We start from the raw sequence: 22,993 nt of genomic DNA on the forward strand, positions 1-22,993 counted from the left end.
GAGCTATTCCATCATTGACAGATGCTATTTAGTCAGGCAGCTGAATATGATTGTCAAACTATTTAAAAGTAAGTGGTCATACCTTCTGCAATGCTATAAAATGAATTCCGATCGAGTAGTAAATGTCATTGTATTTCTGTTGCCATATCCATTGAACAAATCATAACCTGTGTGCTTATAAACAGTAGTATATTTACCTGTTCAACAGAAAGTGCTCCTTTGTTCTTACAATTACATTTTAGTCATTTAGCAGATGCTCTTATCCAGAGCACATACATTTTTTCCCCCATACATTTTTTTACAATAACAATTCACTCAGTCATTGTAAGCCATTAATGTAGTTCATTCAACTTAAACAATTTCCTATGAGACAACACAACTATTCAAGGAAGTAACAACCTTTTTACTCCATCCACATAGCATTTGGTCATTGTGCATGTGCACTCATTGCCCCCAGTGCTGCGTACTTTAGGAATGACTAAAGCAGCATTATGATCATAGGTTGCAGGATCAACATCAATTTCTTTAAAGAACGTACAAACATGAAGTATGATTACAAAAATACATATAGGCAAGCACAAACAATGTGCAAATGGAACTTCATCCCTTGAAGACATTTTCCATCTTGCTTTAGTTGGTTGTTGTATTGTTCAAATCACATTACAATCACACCCATGAAGAGAAGTCGTAGGACCATCAGCAAACTGAGTAAAGAAAACAGATAACTTCATTTTGATTGTGCACATTATTTAATTTGAAACATTCCAATACAGGGTCAATTGTAACGGATGTCAAAATACAATGAAAATCAGCAAAGAGTTTCATGAACACATTCAACTAACCTCCATATATTTCAAAACCATGCAATACTGAGTATAATGGATTTTTGATGATTCTCACCTTAGTCCTGCCATAATACCACCTGGCATTATTTTCCCAGATTTCTTGAATCTCATTCCCATCACTATTGTCAGCGCTCCTGAGGCAACTGAGAAAATAAAAAAGATGTATGAAAATATACACATTCCAACACGTACACATCCCAACATAGCAGGCATACTTACAGAGGGAGTAGAAAGTCTTGGTTGGGTCATTTGAAATCATGAAGGCCCCATAGGCTGCTATGCTGCCAAACAATAGCCCAGCTATCAATGACATGACACTACCTGTAGTAAAAAAATATATAGAATAGCTGTTACTTGCCATCAGCTTGTTAACAGGGTCAACGTCAGTAAGACCAAGGAGCTGATTGTGGACTACAGGAAGGGTGGGGGGGAGCAGGTAGAGAGATTCAAGTTCCTCCAAATCACTAAACACTTAAAATGGTCCAAACACACCGGTACAGTCGTGAAGAAGTCGCGACAGCACCTCTTCCCCCTCAGGAGGTTGAAAAAATGTGTCATGGGCCCTCAAATAGTATATCTCACTGGTCATCCCCAAAGCCAACACCTCCTTTGGCCGCCATTCCTTCCAGTTCTCTGCTGCCAATGACTGGAACAAATTGCAAAAATCTCTGAAGCTGGAGACACTTATCTCCCTCACTAACTTTAAGCATCAGTTGTCAGAGCACCTTACCGATCACTGCACCTGTACACAGCCCATCTGAAATTAGCCCGCCCAACTACCTCATCCCTATATTGTTATTTATTTTGCTCATTTGTACCCCAGTATCTCTATTTGCACATCATCTCTTGCACATCTATCATTCCAGTGTTAATACTAATTGTAATTATTTTGCACTATAGCCTATTTATTGCCTTACCTCCATAACTTGCTACATTTGCACACACTGTATATATATTTTTCTGTTGTATTTTTGACTTTGTTTTGTTTTACCCCATATGTAACTCTGTGTTGTTGTTTTTATCGCACTGCTTTCGCACTGCTTCCGCACGGTAAGCGGTACATCAAGTCTCACACCAACAGGCTATTGAACAGCTTCTATCTCCAAGCAATAAGACTGATAAATAACTATCAGAATAGCTACACTGACTATCTTTATTTACCTTTTATTTTTGCACTTTCTATGTACACTCACAGGGCCCTACACACACACAATCATCTGCTCACTCACACATAATATGCACATGCATTTATACTGACTCTATACACACTCACATTCAAGCTGCTGCTGCTGCTACTCTGTTTATATTATATCCTGTTGCCTAGTCACCTTACTCCTATACATATCTACAGCCATCACGCCAGTCTCCCTGCACATTGTAAATATGGCATTGGAACTGACCCTGTACACAGTATACGTACTTAGTTATGGTGTTCTTCATATTTCTCGTGTGTTTTTTCTAGTATTACATTCTTATTGATTATTGCATTGTTGGATTTTGAGTTTGCAAGAAAGGCATTTCACTGTACTTGTGCACGTGACATTAAAAACTTGAAAGTGTGATAATGACATATTCATGTTGCTTTGTGCATTTTGAACTGCTTGACTAGAAACTCCTACCTTTTCTCTTGTATCCCATGAATCCCCCAAGGGCTATGGCTGCAGCGTAGCCAAATCCAAGCCAGTCAATTGCCATTGCAGTGCTGTGGAGCATGAGTATGGGTAAACACCAATTCATTTTAGCCTACATAGCTACAAGATACTGTAGCTAGCTACAACTATGTAGCGAACAGAAACGGACACTTGACAAAACACTGACCACTTGAAATATATGCATACAACTCACATAGGAATATAATGAATTAATTTACCTGGTATCTGCTAATTTAAACGTAAAATAAATGAGCAAAAATGTACGCCTACACGCCTGTGCTCCCAATGAGTTTGTTCGTTTTGCATGGCCCGGTGTCTTCTTCTTCTTCTTCTTCTTCTTCAATGAGGTTTAACGGCGCTTGGCATCCAATTTGTTGCATTACTGCCACCTACTAGACAGGAGTACAACTCCCTTATATTTTGCTTGAAAAATTAAATTAAATAAAGAAATACCCTACCATCTAACACTACACTCACAAATTCAAAATTGTTATTAATAATTAACACCACCCTTCTCCACTATTTAAATATATTCATTCCCACCTCATGCCCGCAACCTGAAATGATGGGACATAACCACTTAACACTCCCTGTAACTCTTCTGATGTCAAGTCTCGCACACCCAAATATCTCTCTGCAGCTGCCACCCCAACCTCAATCTTCTTCGACTTACATTCCATCCCTGCAGTACAATTAATAACCATTGCTATAAACGCTAAAAGTCCAATCTTACTGAAACATACATCAATTGTTGGCCTATCCCTCTGTAGTGAAAAATGTATGCACTCACTAACTGTAAGTCGCTCTGGATAAGAGCGTCTGCTAAATGACTAAAATGTAAATGTACATATCTACTACCACTTCTGGTTACCCTCACCGATTCCACTATACCCAACGCTTATTTCACCCATCTTGAAACCACAAATGGATCAGCCAAAAGGCAAGGGTCCACTTTTTCCAAGAACTTCACTCCTACTGTCACAGACTCATCTTTATCCTGACCCTCTATGCAAGCCTCAGGCTCCGAGTACTTCACCACACCTACCACCTCCGATACTTCACCCTCATTCACTTCCATTTCTCCTCCTGTCTTCAGCTCACTTTGCTTACATTTCCTACCATTCTTCTTTACCAAACCTTCTCCCTTTTTCCTGCAATTTTTCCCCAACTCAAGCTCACAATCTTCCTCACTCTCTCTCTTAGACCTCCTCTGCCTCTCTTTTTCTTTCCATTCCTCCGCCGCCATCCAAGTACACGTCTCCTTATCCCACAGCTGTCTGTTAGACATAGTTTTTCCTCCCCATGGCCCGGTGTCCAAAATGAGTGGAGGTTGTAAATGTTCGACCATTCCATTGGTCCTTAAATTAATCTCCCCTCACCCGGGTACCGGGCCATGCAAAACGAATACGCACAGTGTTTACTGTTTGGCACTAGGAAGTGTTAGGTGAAAGTCCGAAGTGCGCATGTGCGTACAAATTACTCGCTCACAACCGCATAATTTCCCTTTCAACATGTCTTCAACAACCCACTAAAAAGTCAAAAATTAATCCAAACGCTTTTGAATGTCATTCCTTAATTACTGAAGTCTCAAAAACACAAATGAACACAAGCATGATTGAATCATCATTGAACAAGTTTATGGTTTCAGATCAGGGTCAGTTAAAATGTGCTATAGAGTAAGGTGAGTAGGTCAAAGTACATTAATAAGTAAGGCTCTTTTGCTGCACTGCCTTAACAAGTATTAATGGATATTCATACGAGCAGGACAATCTTCTGCACTTTCTTAACAGTGCATTAGATCATTTTAGGAATATTTTGGAAATGAACAAATACAAAATATAAATGAATCTCTTCAATCAACAAGGTAACATTTTCAACTTCATAGCCTTCCATTTTCATAGGATTTTTAATAAATCTGTTAAGTGCTGCTACATTTCAGGAAAGGCATGCACAACTGTTCAAGTAAGGTATAGGATGTCAACAAAACAGTCTGTCACATGCGCCAAATACAACAGATGTAGACCTTACCGTGAAATGCTTGCTAACAAGCCCTTAACCAACAATGCAGTTCAACAAATAGAGTTAAGAAAATATTTACTAAATAAACTAAAGTAAAAAATAAAATAAAAAGTAACACAATACAATTACATATACAGGGGGTACCGGTACCGAGTCAATGTGCGGGGGTACAGGTTAGTCGAGGTCATTTGTACATGTAGGTAGGGGTAAAGTGACTATGCATAGATAATAAACAGCGAGTAGCAGCGGGGGGGTCAATGTAAATAGTCCGGGTGGCCATTTGATTAATTGTGCAGCAGTCTTATAGCTTGGGAGTAGAAGCTGTTAAGGAGCCTTTTGGACATACACTACATAACCAAAAGTATGTGGACACCTGCTCGTCAAACATCTCATTCCAAAATCATGGGCATTAATATGGAGTTGGTCCCCCCTTTGCTGCTATAACAGCCTCCACTCTTCTGGGAAGGCTTTCCACTAGATTTTGGAACATTGCTGCAGGGACTTGCTTCCATTCAGCCACAAGCATTAGTGAGGTCGGGCACTGATGTTGGGTGATTAGGCCTGGCTCGCAGTCGGCATTCCAATTCATCCCAAAGGTGTTCGATGGGGTTGAGGTCAGGGCTCTGTGCAGGCCAGTCAAGTTCTTCCACACCGATCTCGACAAACCATTTCTGTCTGGACCTCGCTTTGTGCACAGGGGAATTTTCATGTTGAAACAGGAAAGGGCCTTCCCCAAACTGTTGCCACAATTTGGAAGCCCAGAATCGTCTAGAATGTCATTTTATGTTGTAGCGTTAAGATTTCCCTTCACTGGAACTAAGGGGCCCGAACCATGAAAAACAGCCCCAGACCATTATTCCTCTTCCATCAAACTTTACATTTGGCACTATGCATTGGGGCAGTTAGCGTTCTCCTTGCATCCGCCAAACCCAGATTCGTCCGTCAGACTGCCAAATGGTGAAGGGTGATTCATCACTCCAGAGAACACGTTTCCACTACTCCAGAGTCCAATGGCGGCGAGCTTTACACCACTCCAGCCGACGCTTGGCTTTGCGCATGGTGATAGGCTGCTCGGCCATGGAAACCTATTTCATGAAGCTCCCGACGAACAGTTATTGAGCTGACGTTGCTTCCAGAGGCAGTTTGGAACTCGGTAGAGAGTGTTGCAACCAAGGACAGAGTTTTACGCGCTTCAGCACTCGGCGGTCCCGTTCTGTGAGCTTGTGTGGCCTACCACTTTGTGGCTGAGCCGTTGTTGCTCCTAGACATTTCCACTTTATAACAGCACTTACAGTTGACTGGGGAAACTCTAGTAGGGCAGAAATTTGACAAACTGACTTGGTGGAAAGGTGGCATCCAATGACGGTGCCACGTTGAAAGTCACTGAGCTCTTTAGTAAGGCCATTCTACTTGCAATGTTTATCTATGGTGATTGCAAGGCTGTGTGCTCGATTTTATACACCTGTCAGCAACGGCTGTGGCTGAAATAGCCGAATCCACTAATTTGAAGGGGCGTCCACATACTTTTGTATACATAGTGTATGATAAAACAAATTCAAAGAAAACAACTGAATTTCAAAGTAGACTTGAAACAAACTTCCAAGTGAAGAATAAAATACCATTGTGAGATAGCAACATGTGATTCTAAACGTTTTATACCATGGCATTGGGTAAAGATTTTGCACTGCATGTGGGTGTTTGATAGCCACAATGTATTCTTTGACCAGTGATATACAAAAGCATGACACATTACCGTAATAACGGAATAAAAGAGACTTGTAGCTTTGCGCCAGAGTATGAAAAAGACAACATGGACAATAAATTCATCTGAACTTGATGAGGTACTTTATTTACAAAAGGAAAAAAAACCTAAAACATATTACTTTTTTTTTCTTCTCAAAATCAAGTGCTTAAAAAAAAATATTCCACCAAATTCCGCCAAAAGCGCATAACTGAAGACAATTACACCAATAAACTATGCTGTGCAAAACAGTTCCAGTGCTGTCCAGTAGAGGGAGTCCCAGTCCAGTCATTACGGGCAGTCCTCTGGATGGAAGCTGAGGACTAACTCTGGTAGAAGGCACACATTTCTGGGTACAATTGGCACAATAGTGTCTACCAGAATTGTTTGATTATTTACAATCAGCTTTTTATATATATATCAAGTTGACAGAATTAAATTAAATAAATTGAATGAAATCATGTTTTTAAACTGTATTGCCATTCCACATTGTTATTAAAGGAAGGATATGTAAATGAGACCTAGGTGTGGCAGGTGTAATTACCATGGGCTAATTTCATCCCTATTGGAAGACACCTTTAATAATTCAATAAAATAAGAATACCAACATGTAAAGTGACAACAGTTGAAAAAGTTATGTTTTCATTGTGAAAAATAATGGACATACAGTATATAACTGTTTTTAGAATAGTGACGCATATTATACAGTTGACTTTGTAAACAAAGGATTATGAATTCTATATTGTGATACACTACAATTGGCCTTCTCAATATATAGCTATCTCTATTCTCTACCCCTTGTGTAATCTGTAACATGGCAAAGGCAGCATATACCAAACTGCCTCAATAACAAGCTCTCCAAAACGGAATTTGTTTTAGAAAATCTAATATACTTGCAATCTTTCGGTCAATTAAAAAATACAATATTGGTTCCTCAGGTACAGCTGACCCGATTACAGATACATTCCTCCCCCTAAAAACACTTGTTTGATACCCCTGCACTTCTATAGAGTTTGGCAACAATTTGCGGAACTTTTGCAAAAACTCAAACAAACAAAGCGCACATACAGCAGACATGTTGTAACCGGGTATTAAAAAGGAGAACTTTAAACACATGGCTAAGTAACCATCACTTAGACCTAATCCCTCCATCACCCTCAAGAATGTATTAATTTGACTATTGGATAAACACTAATCACTCTCTTTTGTAATGAGTACTTTGTAATTAGTACTGAATATTACATCTGCTCTCTAATGCTGGGTTCACATGCTCCTCGGAATAAGAAACTCTAAACTATCTTACTGGAAAGATCAGAGGACGATACATGTTATCTCCCCACTCCTATTTCATCCTTCTTGGAAGCTCATAAATTACTTTTTGGACGTTGTCAACGCAGAGTTATGAACATTCTGAGAGCATTTGGGGAGTTTCTCAGTCCCGAGTTGTTAATAATTCCAAGAGCACATGAACACAGCATAACATCTCAAACAGAGAGCTGAAGCCTAACTCCGGTAAACTAATGGAAGATTACATGTTGAAAAGGGATGCTGGACACTGGACATGCAAAATTACAGAATTTAATTATGTAATAGGCTAAACTGTATAGGGAAGAAAATCTGTCTATTCATACTTTATGGCTGAGATAAAGGGGGAAATTCAAGGAAAGAAAGACATACAACATCCCTATTTCTATTTTTCTCACCTTATCTGGCTGCAAGTTGACGCACACAACCATAGAGCAATGAAGAAGCAGCACAAGAAACAAAACCACTTCTCTATCTATCTATCTCACTCTCTCTTCTTACAGCTGTTAGGTAGGCAATGAGCCAACCATTTGGACAGAATTCTAGAAGAACCAAACCATAACAGCAACAAGTGCTTTGTTTTTCGAAAAACATACGCCCCTGCCTGATGGGTGAGTGAAAGGGCAAGGTCTTTCCATAGCCATAGCAGATGGCATTGATGACCACCATAAGCTTCTTAAGGACTAACGTTGACCCAGAGCCATCCCAACAGAGTCCCATACACCCAGGTTCGGACATAGAGTTTCCTGCCAGACTCCGTCAACAGCATTGGCAGTGTTAGCCCGCCCAAAAATAGCAGCGATGGCAACGTCTTCATAATGCTCAGGTGGGACCTTTGACCTTCTCCAGGGAATCTGCCTTTTTTGTCTGGATCCTCAGACTCATAGAAAGTAGTCAACATCCTGTGGAGAAAGAGAGAAGGTTCCCTTTAGAGTTAATGCATATCCCCAACTCATGTCTAATCAGCCAATCATGACAATTTATAACTGTAATTGTTAGTAAGTGGTAGGGTTGCAAAATTCCAGTAACCTTCCAAAAATTACTAGGTTTTCCAGAGATTCCCGGAATTAAGTGAGAATAACCAGGAAATCCGGAATCCTCCAACCAGGATTTCTGGAAAACCCGGCAAAATGGGGAAGTTACTGGAATTTTGCAACCCTGGTCAGTGCACACTTTTCTTGTGCAGTGGGGGAATTCAACACATATTATTACATGACTTATCAAACCAGACTAGCTCCAGCATCCTTAATATTGCAGTCCACCATTTGAGTAATTGAAGTTCTGCCAGCATTTCAGATTCATTTTCTTAACTTGAACTCAACCTTGGCCTACATGTGGAATTTGTGCATGGGCCAGTGTCATAATGTCAGACAGGGTTAGAGAGAGGGGGTAAGAGGATACTCACTGGTCCTTGATCTCAAATCGCTCGTGCAGCCACCTGCGGAAAAACACAGACTCCGGTGGAATTTCCTTCACGTCCACACGTTCAAAGTGGATGTGAACTCTGGGACATTCCTTACACAGGAATTCTGTCAAACAGAGAAAACATGAATGAGAGACAAAACAACATCAGGAAGAGCATAGCAGCCAAAGGCCACGTAGAGAGTGAGCCATCAAATTGTGTTCAACAGGTTGTGAATGAGGCACTACATAGGTTTAGATACAGTATCTAATGGATCTGACCTGAACTCTCTAAACTTCCGTCCTCTAACTCCAAATGGAGGAACTAAGTGACTACAGCTTGCACGGAGGTCTGTTTTTCCCAACAATTTCCAAAACACTGTACAATCTGAGCCGGATTTGAATGACCAGCTTTAGAAACTATAGTCTCCTCAAAAGCCCCGCCTGCTGTGTTTTTCTTACAGGCCCTCAGATTAGCCTATAGGCCTATTCTTAATCATAGTACCCATTTGGCATTTTCATATGACTCATCCAATCAGCCAGATCCACAACGGTAAAGCAGTCATTAAAACCATTATCCCTCACACTACACTCGTGAAGGCAATTTGTTCAGTTCCATGTTATCATGGAGAAACAGCTGGATCAAATTACAAAAGTCTCCTGAGATATAAGAAAGCAAAAAAGGACCACATGTCACGTCACTCCAGCCTCCCCAGAGGGAGAGCACTTATGACAGAAGAGTCAGCCTTTCCTGTGACCCATTGGAAAACATCTACATGGTTGATTTACACTAACTCCTGCCTTTTAAAGAAGGTCAAGATGGCACAGTGATTCTAAAGCGTATAGCTATTATCTCAAATGATAGACAAAAGCATTACACACCAGCTCTGATTCAATGTCAAATTTCTCAAGAATTGAATTGACAAGAATGAATGCTTGGATGATCTTCAATTCCTTGAGCCATTTTGTTAGAAAGACATGGAGTCATCTAATAAATATTAGAGGTCCTAATCGCAGGAGACATTTTAGAACCACTATATCAAACATCACTAACATGTTCTGATGTCATGATAATTCCATCAATGCAAGCGGGGCATTAGCCTTGAGAACTGGCAGCATTTTGAATCCTGCCATATGAAGGTTAAAAGCCAAGATAAGAGAAAAGTAAAATCCCTGCGCATGTCGTACATGACAAAACAATAACTCTGATCAGACAGCTTAGCTGAAAGCTCCCATGGAAACGTTGACGTTAAAAATAAGCAAACAGCCGAATCTGGGGCCGTGCTTCGAAACGTTCCCATGGAATAAACCCCCATAACCACTGCATCAGTCATTCAATGGATATTACAGTTTATTTCCGTTTATATCAACGTGGGTTCACATGATACCTAGGTCGAAAATATGCAGGTTAAGACAAAGGACTGATTCAATGCGGAGCATTCGAAAATAAACACATTCATTCACCAGCGCCGTTGCGGATCTATTGAAAACGTGACCAGCAGTGGCTGTAGATAATTTGAAAAATGTTAAAATTAATAGACAGTAAAACAGGTATGCTATGTGTTTGCTGTGTAGTTAGCTGAAATTCACTAAGACTGTGTTTACAGTGCATTCGGAAAGTATTCAGACCCCTTGACTTTTTCCAAATTTTGTTATGTTACAGCCTTACTCTAAAATATATTTTTTTCTTCAATCAATCTACACACAATACTCCATAATGACAAAGCAAAAACTGGTTTTTAGAAATATCACATTTACATAAGTATTCAGACCCTTTACTCAGTACTTTTTTGAAGCACCTTTGGCAGCGATTACAGCCTCGAGTCTTCTTGGGTATGACGCTACAAGCTTGGCAAACCTGTATTTGGGGAGTTTCTCCCATTATTTTCTGCAGATCCTCTCAAGCTCTGTCAGGTTGGATGGGGACCGTCGCTGCACAGCTATTTTCAGGTCTCTCCAGAGATGTTCGATTGGGTTCAAGTCCAGGCTCTGGCTGGGCCACTCAAGGACATTCAGAGACTTGTCCCGAAGCCACTCCTGCGTTGCCTTGGCTGTGTGCTTAGGGTCATTGTCCTGTTGGAAGGTAAACCTTCTCCCCAGTCTGAGCTCCTGAGCGCTCTGGAGCAGGTTTTCATCAAGGATCTCTCCAGATGTAACTTTTGGCATTTAGGCCAAAGAATTCAATCTTGGTTTCATCAGACCAGAGAATCTTGTTTCTCATGGTCTGAGAGTCTTTAGGTGCCTTTTGGCAAACTCCAAATGGGCGTTCATGTGCCTTTTACTGAGGAATGGCTTCCGTCTGGCCACTCTACCATAAAGGCCTGATTGGTGGAGTGCTGCAGAGATGGTTGTCCTTCTAGAAGGTTCTCCCATCTCCCCAGAGGAACTCTTCAGCTCTTTCAGAGTGACCGTCGGGTTCTTGGTCACCTCCCTGACCAAGGCCCTTCTCCCCCGATTGCGCAGTTTGGCCGGGCAGCCAGCTCTAGGAAGAGTCTTGGTGGTTCCAAACTTCTTCCATTTAAGAATGATGGAGGCCACTGTGCTCTTGGGGACCTCCAATGCTGCAGACATTTTTTGGTACCCTTCCCCAGATCTGTGCCTCGACACAATCCTGTCTGTCTCGGAGCTCTATGGACAATTCCTTCGACCTCATGGCTTGGTTTTTGCTCTGACATGCACTGTCAACTGTGGGACCTTATACAGACAGGTGTGTGCCTTTCCAAATCATGTGCAATCAATTGAATTCACCACAGGTGGACTCCAATCAAAGTTGTAGAAACATCAAGGATGATCAATGGAAACAGGATGCACCTGAGCTCAATTTCGAGTCCAATAGCAAAGGGTCTGAATACTTATGTAAATAAGGTATTTCTGTTTTTTATTTGTAATTCATTTGCAAAACGTCTAAAAAGCTGTTTTCGCTTTGTCATTACGGGGTATTGTGTGTAGATTGATGAAGAAAAAATTTATATTGAATCAATTTTAGATTAAGGCTGTAACGTAACAAAATGTGGAAAAGGTCAAGGCGTCTGAATACTTTCTGAATGCTCTGTATTTTCCACTTTGATGGCAAACTTTCTGTAGTGAAAAGATTCACTTCCAGTCATTTTTGCTCCAAGACTGGTCCAATGTATTAGTTTATTTTCAAACGCTTCTGCATGAAATTATTATGTTGTCTTAACCTTATTTCAACCTAGCTTGAAACCAGGAAGAGCCTGGACACCAGCCAATCAGAGCAAATACTTGTGTTTTATCAATAAGGGTGAAAGATTAGGGGTGACAATATTTGATACCAAAATGATTTGATACCCATTGAGTTTGGTTGCAAGAAGGTCAACCGTTTCAGTGCGGAAAACTTTCCTGTTTTCAGTTCAAACACGGTTCAGTCATTTCCTCCTTCAATAGTGTCACCTCAATAGCATGTGAAATACTGGGAAATGAACAGGAGGTGTACTTAGACAAACATGCTTTTCCATTCTTCCCATGCTGTTTACTACCAGCACATCACTGTTTATTCCTGAAAGCAACAGGATGTTTTCACACCAAGGCTTTTCAAAAAGGCTTTGGGAACACAGAGGAATCAAAAACACCACAACATAACACGCACTGTTTACAGGAAGCCAAGTTATTTTCTGTTTTAATTAGGAGAACAATGTTATACTGATAATGAACTGAGTAACTCCAGTTGCGTGTGGACATTTTGAAGATGATTGCTAGCATCAAAATCCCCCCTTAATACCTGAAATAATTGAATTGTCTGGAACAACCTCATACCTGGCATTGATGGGGCAGGATGTCTTTCACTGCTTTTGCCCAGTGTTCCCTCATACACCACGGTGACGTCATACACAGCATCCAGGTGGTTCCTCATGGTTTCTATGGCAATGTGAGAGGCTTTCATTCTTGGGGTCAGAACGTGGTCCAAGATAGCCAGCCCTGAAGGAAATGAACAGGAGAGCATTGGTTCATTTTTTTTACATTTATATTTTATCTTATCCAGAGCCACTTACAGGAGCAATTATGGTTAAGTGCCTTGCTCAAGGGCACAGACAGATTCTTCACCTAGTCGGCTCGGGGATTCGAACCAGTGACCTTTCAGTTACTGGCCCAACACTCTTGACCGCTAGGCGACCTGGCGCTGTTAAATCGCTTGGTTGTGCCAGGTGACATGCAGTGTTAATTATACCAAGTTTCCAATAGCAGTGTTAAACAAGACACTGTTTCTAGTACCAGGATTTCATTTGGATCTTTCAATAAAGGCTAACAAAAAGTATAGTGTCTGGGGAATACAGCCCTCCATTCAAATGATCAGGACACATAACTTCACTTGTTCACATAACTGAAATGGTAGACAGACGTGGACAAATTGAATTAGCAATGGTCAAACTATCCCATACTTCACTGAGTGAGGTGACAAATGACGTCTTCCAAATGTCACCCGGTTGTTGTAATCACTAATCAGAAAGATTGTCGGCTGCATTTGAGACCAGCAATTATCTAAAACCATATATACACAATTAAGAGGTCATTTAACAGGCCTGTTATTCTCCCCTGATTTAATCTTGATTGAACTCTGTCCAAAGTCCACAGGTTTTTCTTTGGGACCAACTACTACTGCATAACAAATGTGTTGTTCCATCCTGTTGTTGGTAGAATATACGTGGCACCATTCTCATTTCTCTACTATACCCCCACCTTACGGCAGGCAGATCATATAGTCATGTGCTAAACCCAAATCCCTAGAGCGGTTTACTAGGATTTACAGGGGCAGGTGATATTTGGCATTTTGATTTCAGTGACAGATTTTTCTAGTTAAATCTGTAGCTACGCACGCAAAGGACTGCAGTTTATGAAGTACCACACCGTGTATATGTTCCGCTCCATAACATGGGGATGGAGCTGTGATGGCCAAGGCAGTTCATTGGGAAATCTGCAATCTCTGATGGACAAATGTTATAACTTCAGACGACAAGGAATTATGATCTTAATCTTTAGCATTATCTTCATTTTATTAATATTGAACTTTAAATATAGAAAAATATGTGCATTACAGTAAACTATAAGTAATATATCAGTCTTCTGCCAAACTAATAAATCCTACTTTATTAAACAAAATGTCTGCTACTAAACTAATATATCCTACTTTATTAAACAAAATGTAATATGCACCAGCTTTTAAACCATTCAATTTGCTCTTGCGAATTAGGTCTAGCAACATTATAAATCACTTATCAGCCAGCAGTAAAATACTTTTGTAATCACAAGTTAATCTTTTGCCCAATTTTTAAGCTCCAGCCTCTGGGATATTTCATTAAAGCAGATCACTGGTTGGAGCTGCCAAGCTCTTGGCGCTGTACCAGCAATCCACTGGCGATGAGAAAAAATACAAAACAGCCAGGCGGCTTTTCATTTTGTCTAAGCTTCCCCTCCAATGCTGTCAACATTTGGGTCTTGACATTTTTACATAGATGGCAAAAAGTTAGTTGTGGGTAGAATGTATTCGCTGTTATAGTAAATGGATTTTGCTTTCATGTTGCGAGTTGTATTAAAAACCTTTGTTACTGCCAATGACCCAAATACCCTTCTACTGTTTTTAAAAAGTGATGTGGTTTGAGTTCTCCACTGTAGTAGGGCTGGGAATTGCCAGGGACTTCACAATACGATATTATCACGATACTTAAGTGCCGATACGATATGTATTGCGATTCTATACTGTGATTGTATTGCGATTCGATGTTCCAAACATATTGCTCACCATATGTCTGCTGCAGAGGGACAAGAGAGAGCCATGAGAAAACTAGTTTTGATCAGTCATGGATTTGTTTTTGCTGAAAACAAATTGGCTCCCTGTTTAAAAAGAAGATGGAGAACATGCTATTAAGGGAAAATACTGGAGTTTTGGGGCAGGTACAGCCAACTGGTGCAAAAATAATATTGCGATATTGTCAAAACAATACGATGTATTGTCAATATGTAACTATCGATTTCTTCCCCCATCACTAGTGAACATGGCCACTGGCTGAGTTTGAGAGGTTGAAGAGGGTAAAACAATTCTGTGCTACAACAACCACTTTCAACGTGATATAAGAAGTCCATTAAGCATTGGTCACTGCTATCCGGGATCCTTGGGACATCCCTACCCCATTGAAGTTGAAATTTAAAATGGTTAAGATAAGGGTTGGGGTAAGGTTTTAGGAAAGGGACGTCCCAAGGATCCCAGATAGCACTGACCATAAAGCTTTTAGGGAGGAATGGGTGGGGTAGAAGCTGAAGTACCTGTTGCAATGCACCTTTACATGACCCCCCATTACATGACCCCCCATTCATTCATCATCCCCAAAGCTTTGCTATTAGTCATGCAAGAATACACTCCCTCAAAATCAATAATACTACATTTGAAAGTATGAAAGAGCACCTTCTTTAGCGGAAAAAGCCTGACTGTCACTGATCATCTTCTTGAGTTCAGGGTTGTATCGGGTTCCTTCTGGGAAGATGACAAGATACATCTGCACAGATAACAAACCAAATGGTGGTTGAGTTAGGACAGGTGAAGTCTTACAGGGGAGATCAGCACATCATTGCTCTTAAGATAAGAGTGCAGTTTTACAGCAGGGTTACTAGACTTCAAGGCACTGACAGGTACCCATTTCATACATCCCTGTCTATACTCTACATACCCATGCATGCACATCTGAAAACGCTGCAACTTGGCTGTCATGTAGACTAGACAAGTCATAAGATCATGCCAAAATGCTAGCCCGGAAGACCAAACAACAAGCTATGGATCTGAAGTGTCCTGGGAAAAAGTTATTTGGCAACAGCTGTCCTTCCTGATATAGACTAGACACAGGGAAACATTTAGAATGGACATGCCAGTGACCAAAAAGGCCATTATAAATATTTCAGTTAGTTTAATGTATTTTGTATCTTTTAGAATAGCAATGCGCTTTTAAAAAATGACAATTTGGATAATGTAAGAGCACTTTCATGGTATTCACTGACAGCCTCACAGCCCATCAACAGAATCAATTTGAATGAAGTGGCAGTATAAAACGTTTGTTTTGTTGGCAGCCATGTAAAAAGTTATTGGCTACAGTGCAAGAAACATGCAAAATTTCCCCCCCAAAAAATGGTTTTGGGGAGGAAATAACATTCCCATATCAGACAGTTTCTGTCAGTGTGCTCCATAAATACTTACTGGTGTTCCCAACACTGTCTGTGAAGAGAGCTTCTTTTTCATTGCCTTCTCGTCAAACTTTGCGTTTCGCTTCACGTAGACACCGCCATGCTAAGAAAATAACATTTGAGAAAAAATGTACACAACATAGGCTTAAATGAAGCATACCAATAAGCACAATACACATAACATATCTTTGACAGTGCAAAAATCTTTCAGATCGGCCTAGATCTTTTTAGTTTTTTTGTGACCAAAGTGTTGTTGTTTTTTTTGGGGGGGGGAGGGGTTACAAGTACAATATTTAAATTAATCTAATTTCATTTTCAGTTCATTTATTTGTTATTCATTATTTCACACACACATATAAACTCAGAAAAAAAAGAAACGTCCTCTCACTGTCAACTGTGTTTATTTTCAGCAAACTTAACATGTGTAAATATTTGTATGAACATAACAAGATTCAACAACTGAGACATAAACTGAACAAGTTCCACAGACATGTGACTAACAGAAATTGAATAATGTGTCCCTGAACAAAGGGGGGAGGGGGGGGTCAAAATCAAAAGTAACAGTCAGTATCTGGTGTGGCCACCAGCTGCATTAAGTACTGCAGTGCATCTCCTCCTCATGGACTGCACCAGATTTGCCATTTCTTGCTGTGAGATGTTACCCCACTCTCACCCCTGGTGAGACAAAACCGTGACTCGTCAGTGAAGAGCACTTTTTGCTCTCTCAGCCTATTGCAGACAGTCTGAGCACTGATGGAGGGATTGTGCATTCCTGATGTAACTCGGGCAGTTGTTGTTGCCATCCTGTACCTGTCCCGCAGGTGTGATGTTCGGATGTACCGATCCTGTGCAGGTGTTGTTACACATGGTCTGCCACTGCGAGGATAATCAGCTGTCCGTCCTGTCTCCCTGTAGCATCTTACAGTACGGACATTGCAATTTATTGCCCTGACCACATCTGCAGTCCTCATGCCTCCTTGCAGCATGCCTAAGGCACGTTCACGCAGATGAGCAGGGACCCTGGGCATCTTTCTTTTGGTGTTTTTCAGAGTCAGTAGAAAGGCCTCTTTAGTGTACTAAGTTTTCATAACTGTGACCTTAATTGCCTACCGTCTGTAAGCTGTTAGTGTCTTAACGACCGTTCCACAGGTCCATGTTCATTAATTCTTTTTTATTTTTTGTCACCTTTATTTAACCAGGTAAGCCAGTTGACAACTAGTTCTCATTTACAACTGCGACCTGGCCAAGATAAAGCAAAGCAGCGCGATAAAAACAACACAGAGTTACATATGGGGTAAAACAAGTCAAAAATACAACAGAAAATATATATACAGTGTGTGCAAATGTAGCAAGTTATGGAGGTAAGGCAATAAATAGGCCATAGTGCAAAATAATTACAATTAGTATTAACACTGGAATGATAGATGTGCAAGAGATGATGTGCAAATAGAGATACTGGGGTGCTCACAATATGGGGATGAGGTAGTTGGGTGGGCTAATTTCAGATGGGCTATGTACAGGTGCAGTGATCGGTAAGGTGCTCTGACAACTGATGCTTAAAGTTAGTGAGGGAGATAAGAGTCTCCAGCTTCAGAGATTTTTGCAATTCGTTCCAGTCATTGGCAGCAGAGAACTGGAAGGAATGGCGGCCAAAGGAGGTGTTGGCTTTGGGGATGACCAGTGAGATATACCTGCTGGAGCGCATACTACGGGTGGGTGTTGCTATGGTGACCAATGAGCTCAGATAAGGCGGGGATTTGCCTAGCAGTGATTTATAGATGGCCTGGAGCCAGTGGGTTTGGCGACGAATATTAATATGCTATTTAGCAGACGCTGTTATCCAAAGCGACTTAAAGTAATGCGTGCATACATTGTTGTGTATGGGTGGTCCCGGGGATCGAACCCACTACCTTGGCGTTACAAGCGCCGTGCTCTACCAGCTGAGCTACAGAGGACCAGCCAACAAAAGCGTACAGGTCACAGTGGTGGGTAGTATATGAGGCTTTGGTGACAAAACGGATGGCACTGTGATAGACTACATCCAATTCGCTGAGTAGAGTGTTGGAGGCTATTTTGTAAATGTCATCGCCGAAGTCAATGATCGGTAGGATAGTCAGTTTTACGAGGGCATGTTTGGCAGCATGAGTGAAGGAGGCTTTGTTGCGAAATAGGAAGCCGATTCTAGATTTAACTTTGGATTGGAGATGTTTACAGTCTAACCAGACACCTAGGTATTTGTAGTTGTCCACATACTCTAGGTCAGACCCGTCGAGAGTAGTGATTCTAGCCGGGTGGGCGGGTGCTAGCAGCGTTCGATTGAAGAGCATGCATTTAGTTTTACTAGTGTTTAAGAGCAGTTGGAGGCTACTGAAGGAGTGTTGTATGGCATTGAAGCTTGTTTGGAGGTTTGTTAACACAGTGTCCAATGAAGGGCCAGATGTATACAAAATGGTGTCGTCTGCGTAGAGGTGGATCTGAGAGTCACCAGCAGCAAGAGCGACATCATTGATATACATGGAGAAAAGAGTCGGCCCAAGAATTGAACCCTGTGGCACCCCATAGAGACTGCCATAGGTCCAGACAACAGGCCCTCCGATTTGACACATTGAACTCTATCTGAGAAGAAGTAGTTGGTGAACCAGGCGAGGCAGTCATTTGAGAAACCAAGGCTATTTAGTCTGCCAATAAGAATGCGGTGGTTGACAAGAGTTGAAAGCCTTGTTTATCCTATTCTCGCTATACACCAAGTCACTTGGCTCTGTCATATCCTCACATGGCCTCTCCTATCATTGCTACGCAGACGACACACAACTAATCTTCTCCTTTCCCCCTTCTGATAACCAGGTGGCGAATCGCATCTCTGCATGTCTGGCAGACATATCAGTGTGGATAACGGATCATCACCTCAAGCTGAACCTCGGCAAGACGGAGCTGCTCTTCCTCCCGGGGAAGGACTGCCCGTTCCATGATCTCACCATCACGGTTGACAACTCCGTTGTGTCCTCCTCCCAGAGTGCAAAGAGCCTTGGTGTGACCCTGGACAACACCCTGTCGTTCTCCGCTAACATCAAGGCGGTGACCCGATCCTGTAGGTTCATGCTCTACAACATTCGGAGAGTACGACCCTGCCTTACACAGGAAGCGACACAGGTCCTAATCCAGGCACTTGTCATCTCCTGTCTGGATTACTGCAACTCGCTGTTGGCTGGGCTCCCTGCCTGTGCCATTAAACCCCTACAACTCATCCAGAATGCCGCAGCCCATCTGGTGTTCAACCTTCCCAAGTTCTCTCACGTCACCCCGCTCCTCCGCACACTCCACTGGCTTCCAGTTGAAGCTCGCATCTGCTACAAGACCATGGTGCTTGCCTACGGAGATGTGAGGGGAACGGCACCTCCGTACCTTCAGGCTCTCATCAGTCCCTACACCCAAACGAGGGCATTGCGTTCATCCACCTCTGGCCTGCTGGCCCCCCTACCTCTGCGGAAGCACAGTTCCCGCTCAGCCGAGTCAAAACTTTTCGCTGTTCTGGCACCCCAATGGTGGAACAAGCTCCCTCACGACGCCAGGACAGCGGAGTCACTGACCACCTTCCGGAGACACTTGAAACCCCACCTCTTTAAGGAATACCTGGGATAGGATAAAGTAATCCTTCTACCCCCCCTTACCCCACCCCAAAGAAAAAAAAAGAAAAAACATATTGTAAAGTGGTTATCCCACTGGCTATAAGGTGAATGCACCAATTTGTAAGTCGCTCTGGATAAGAGCGTCTGCTAAATGACGTAAATGTAAATGTATGGTTCATTGAACAAGCATGGGAAACAGTGTTTAAACCCTTTACAATGAAGATCTGTGAAGTTATTTGGATTTTTACGAATTATCTTTGAAAGACAGGATCCTGAAAAAGGGACTGCCACTCAGATGAAGAAAATAAAAAAACATTACAAAAGGTACATAACTACAAAGTATTCATAATAAGTAATAATAAATTCAGTATGTACAGAAAAAGGAAACAAAGGCCTACATCTTTTACATAAATATATTACCTGAGAGAAATACCATCCGTACAATGGGAGCCACTTCAGACCATCTTTCAGGACGTATCTCACATGGCCAAGTGCTTTCTGCCTAATGGCTAACATGTCAGCAATGATCCAGTCCGCTGTATGACAAGACAATAGAAAATAAGGGTTTTAGTCCAACTGCAGTGTAAACCGCAGTGTTCTCAGATGAAATCCTCAAATTTCACCGCATCATACGCCAAACTTTTATCTCAGAATGAAGAGAAATTAATTAGTAAAACATCTTGTTGAATAGGAAAAGCTCACCTGTGCATTGATGGTTGGAAAGGTAGACCACATTCTCTTTATTCTTTGGTATGTCTCCATAAATAACAATCTAAAGAAGGAAGAATCAGCACAGTGTTAGGCCTAAAAGACACCATAAGGGCATAATGAGAGACATCAGAAATAAAATGGAAGAAATTTGGGTGGTTGCCAAACTGATATAATTTGTGCCAACCTTCGTAATTAGACTTTCACCCAGGATTTTGTTGTGGAAAATCCACTTAGCGCTGAGAAATCCAATGGCATGCCAACCATGTCTCATTGTTTTCGTTCATAAACTGTTCTCATCAGCTTAATAGCCTTATACAAGCTGTTAATAATTAATCAAGAGCGTCACTTGTTCAAACACCTGAGGCGTTGTTGTGCTTCATAAGATAACATGTTTGAAACAGTATACCTACTGTAGGCATATGTGCAATTATATCATTTTGAGAGCCATATTCATGAACACCCACAATAAATGAAGTTCCCACCAGACTAGGCTTAAATAGCAAACACAAAGATGAACCACAAAAGAGTGGCTGCGAAGTTAACTTCCTGACTGATCAGACACGTGCTGATACACTGACGAAAGAAACAGCATACCACTGGTAAAACTGGATGCTTTATGCAATGTCCCAGACTCGTATAGGCCTATATGTATGCAGACCACATTCATTTCTCAGCTTTATATTAGCCATTATTTTGATCCCTAGTGCTGGCCAAGTAGCCAGACACTAATGACAACCACACACTTCCTACATACCATTAGACCTAATACTACCTTTCTCTCTCCTGTGGCATCAGAGAGAAATGATAACCATAAAGTAGTTTTTTTTCTTTCGGGAAAACATTTGATATAGGTCATTTATCTTAACTGAAAACAGAGAGGGGCTCTGTGAAGTGGCACTGAGGTTGCACAAGCCACATTTCCCAGTTGGGCTCAGCCCACTGACTTATTCAAGTTAGAGTAGTTGATGAGTGACTGAGGAGACAGAGCTATCTGGCATCCATCTGGTTAGTCAAGTTCCTGTCCATTGATGTACACAAAAGTATCATCTTTTGTATTCCTAGAGCTGTAATTACATGATAATGTCACCATACAAGATACTTTACAAGCTATAAGTCAGTGTGTGTCCTTAAACTAAGTGAAATGTAGGAAGACTCACCTCCACCCCGGTATAGTTTTCAAAGAAAAAGAGGATGAGGCTCTGGTAGATGTTATAGAGGTGGTCGTCCATCTTGCGGTATATTCTTGATGGTAGGAAAGCCGAAATCAAACGACAAGCACCCCATGATAGCACATAAGCTGGAGCTGTGCCTATCATAACCGCTGCAGGAAACCAGTACCGCAACGAGTACGTGTGCACAACAAGGGACAGCAGCATTCTGTACTGCGTAATAGCTTCTTCAAGTAGCTATAACTACAAGATATCTGGTATCTACTAGACACCACTTTCACTTCTTCTCTGTTGACCGTTATCTTTGTTAACTGTCAAAGCAAGAGATAGCTAACGTTAGCGGTAGCTTGACAGCCCCCACAAATTATCGCAGTGAGAAGTTGCAAATATAGCCAACAGCATATAGTAATACCACATGTCAATGTTATGCATATCGCAAAAGCTCAACGTAACAACAACCAGCAAACGACTTCGAATCTCCGACAGCCACCTAACTTTACCTAGCTAGCTAGCTAGCTAGCTAAGCGGCTAACGTTAGCTTCCGCCGCGGCTAGCTACAAGCTTTCGCTAAACACTGCTCAACGGGCCCATGACCCAAACGATTAAATGCTGTCTTACAAAATAACGGTTAAAACTACATTGGTAAATCACAACAACATTCTTAGAAGTTTTAACTTTAGTTCAGAAACTGCCTCTACCATGGACTCCATGGTGTAATTGGGCGTAACTCGTAAGCCACTTACCAACATCGTGCAAGCTGATTGGTTTAAAGAAGTGTTCTGAAGTGGTGGTTGCTAAAAGTGGACAGTTGCTAATTTGCTGGTGTCAGTCTGAGGTATAAAACAACAGTGCCAGGTGCCCGCAGCATTAAAGCAAGATCTGCCTAAAATGATCTGCGTTTGCAAGCTATTTTGGTAGTAGTGTGTGTGTCTGATGTGTGATCTGCAGTATATCTTGAAGGTAAATTACTGAGTGAATGTCAAATGGATGAAAGCACTAGCCTGGTCCCTGTATCAGTTTGTTGTATAAACAACCATCTTTGATGCATAGCAAACTCCTTGCTATGGCATCTGGGACATTTACGTCCCGGGAGACAAACATTGCAGGCTGACCCAGGAACAGGTCGTGCTGGCACTCCCCTGCAGACAGGTGCTGCTGCAGATTACAGATCTGGGAGGAGAGACATGACAGGGTCTAAGGTGGGATGTCTTTTCAGGAAGGGGGGAGTTGTTTGCAGTTGTGTTTTAAAAAGAGCCAATCTTAATATAGTTAAAAGAGTAGTTATTCAGCAATGTATATTTTGTATATGTATTGTGTGTTTGGCTGACCATTAGTTGTC

At 41.5% G+C, this 22,993-nt stretch overlaps 2 protein-coding genes across 3 annotated transcripts; both read right to left on the reverse strand.

Annotated features, from left to right (window-relative positions):
- Nucleotides 1-111: 111 nt before the first annotated feature.
- On the reverse strand, nt 112-8,048 carry LOC121547146 (transmembrane protein 14A). 2 transcript variants are annotated; one of them, XM_041858260.2, is made up of 5 exons: nt 7,961-8,048; nt 2,465-2,547; nt 1,065-1,166; nt 901-988; nt 112-704 (listed from the first exon to the last, which is right to left on the reverse strand). In XM_041858260.2, exons 2-5 carry the CDS (start codon nt 2,538-2,540, stop codon nt 656-658), a joined length of 315 nt encoding a protein of 104 aa, XP_041714194.1. In that variant the 5' UTR covers nt 2,541-2,547; nt 7,961-8,048; the 3' UTR covers nt 112-655. The 2 variants fall into 2 exon arrangements, with proteins under 2 accessions (XP_041714194.1, XP_041714193.1); XM_041858259.2 differs by lacking the exon at nt 7,961-8,048 and adding an exon at nt 2,716-2,837.
- LOC121547145 (1-acyl-sn-glycerol-3-phosphate acyltransferase epsilon-like) lies at nt 6,339-22,386 on the reverse strand. Its single transcript, XM_041858258.2, has 8 exons — nt 21,643-22,386; nt 20,477-20,546; nt 20,195-20,310; nt 16,162-16,251; nt 15,379-15,469; nt 12,738-12,899; nt 8,968-9,091; nt 6,339-8,464 (listed from the first exon to the last, which is right to left on the reverse strand). The coding sequence occupies exons 1-8, from the start codon at nt 21,859-21,861 to the stop codon at nt 8,239-8,241; spliced, it is 1,098 nt and encodes a 365-aa protein (XP_041714192.1). The 5' UTR covers nt 21,862-22,386; the 3' UTR covers nt 6,339-8,238.
- Nucleotides 22,387-22,993: the final 607 nt, after the last annotated feature.

The sequence above is a fragment of the Coregonus clupeaformis genome, chromosome 31, assembly GCF_020615455.1.
Source record: "Coregonus clupeaformis isolate EN_2021a chromosome 31, ASM2061545v1, whole genome shotgun sequence".
NCBI lineage: Eukaryota > Metazoa > Chordata > Actinopteri > Salmoniformes > Salmonidae > Coregonus > Coregonus clupeaformis.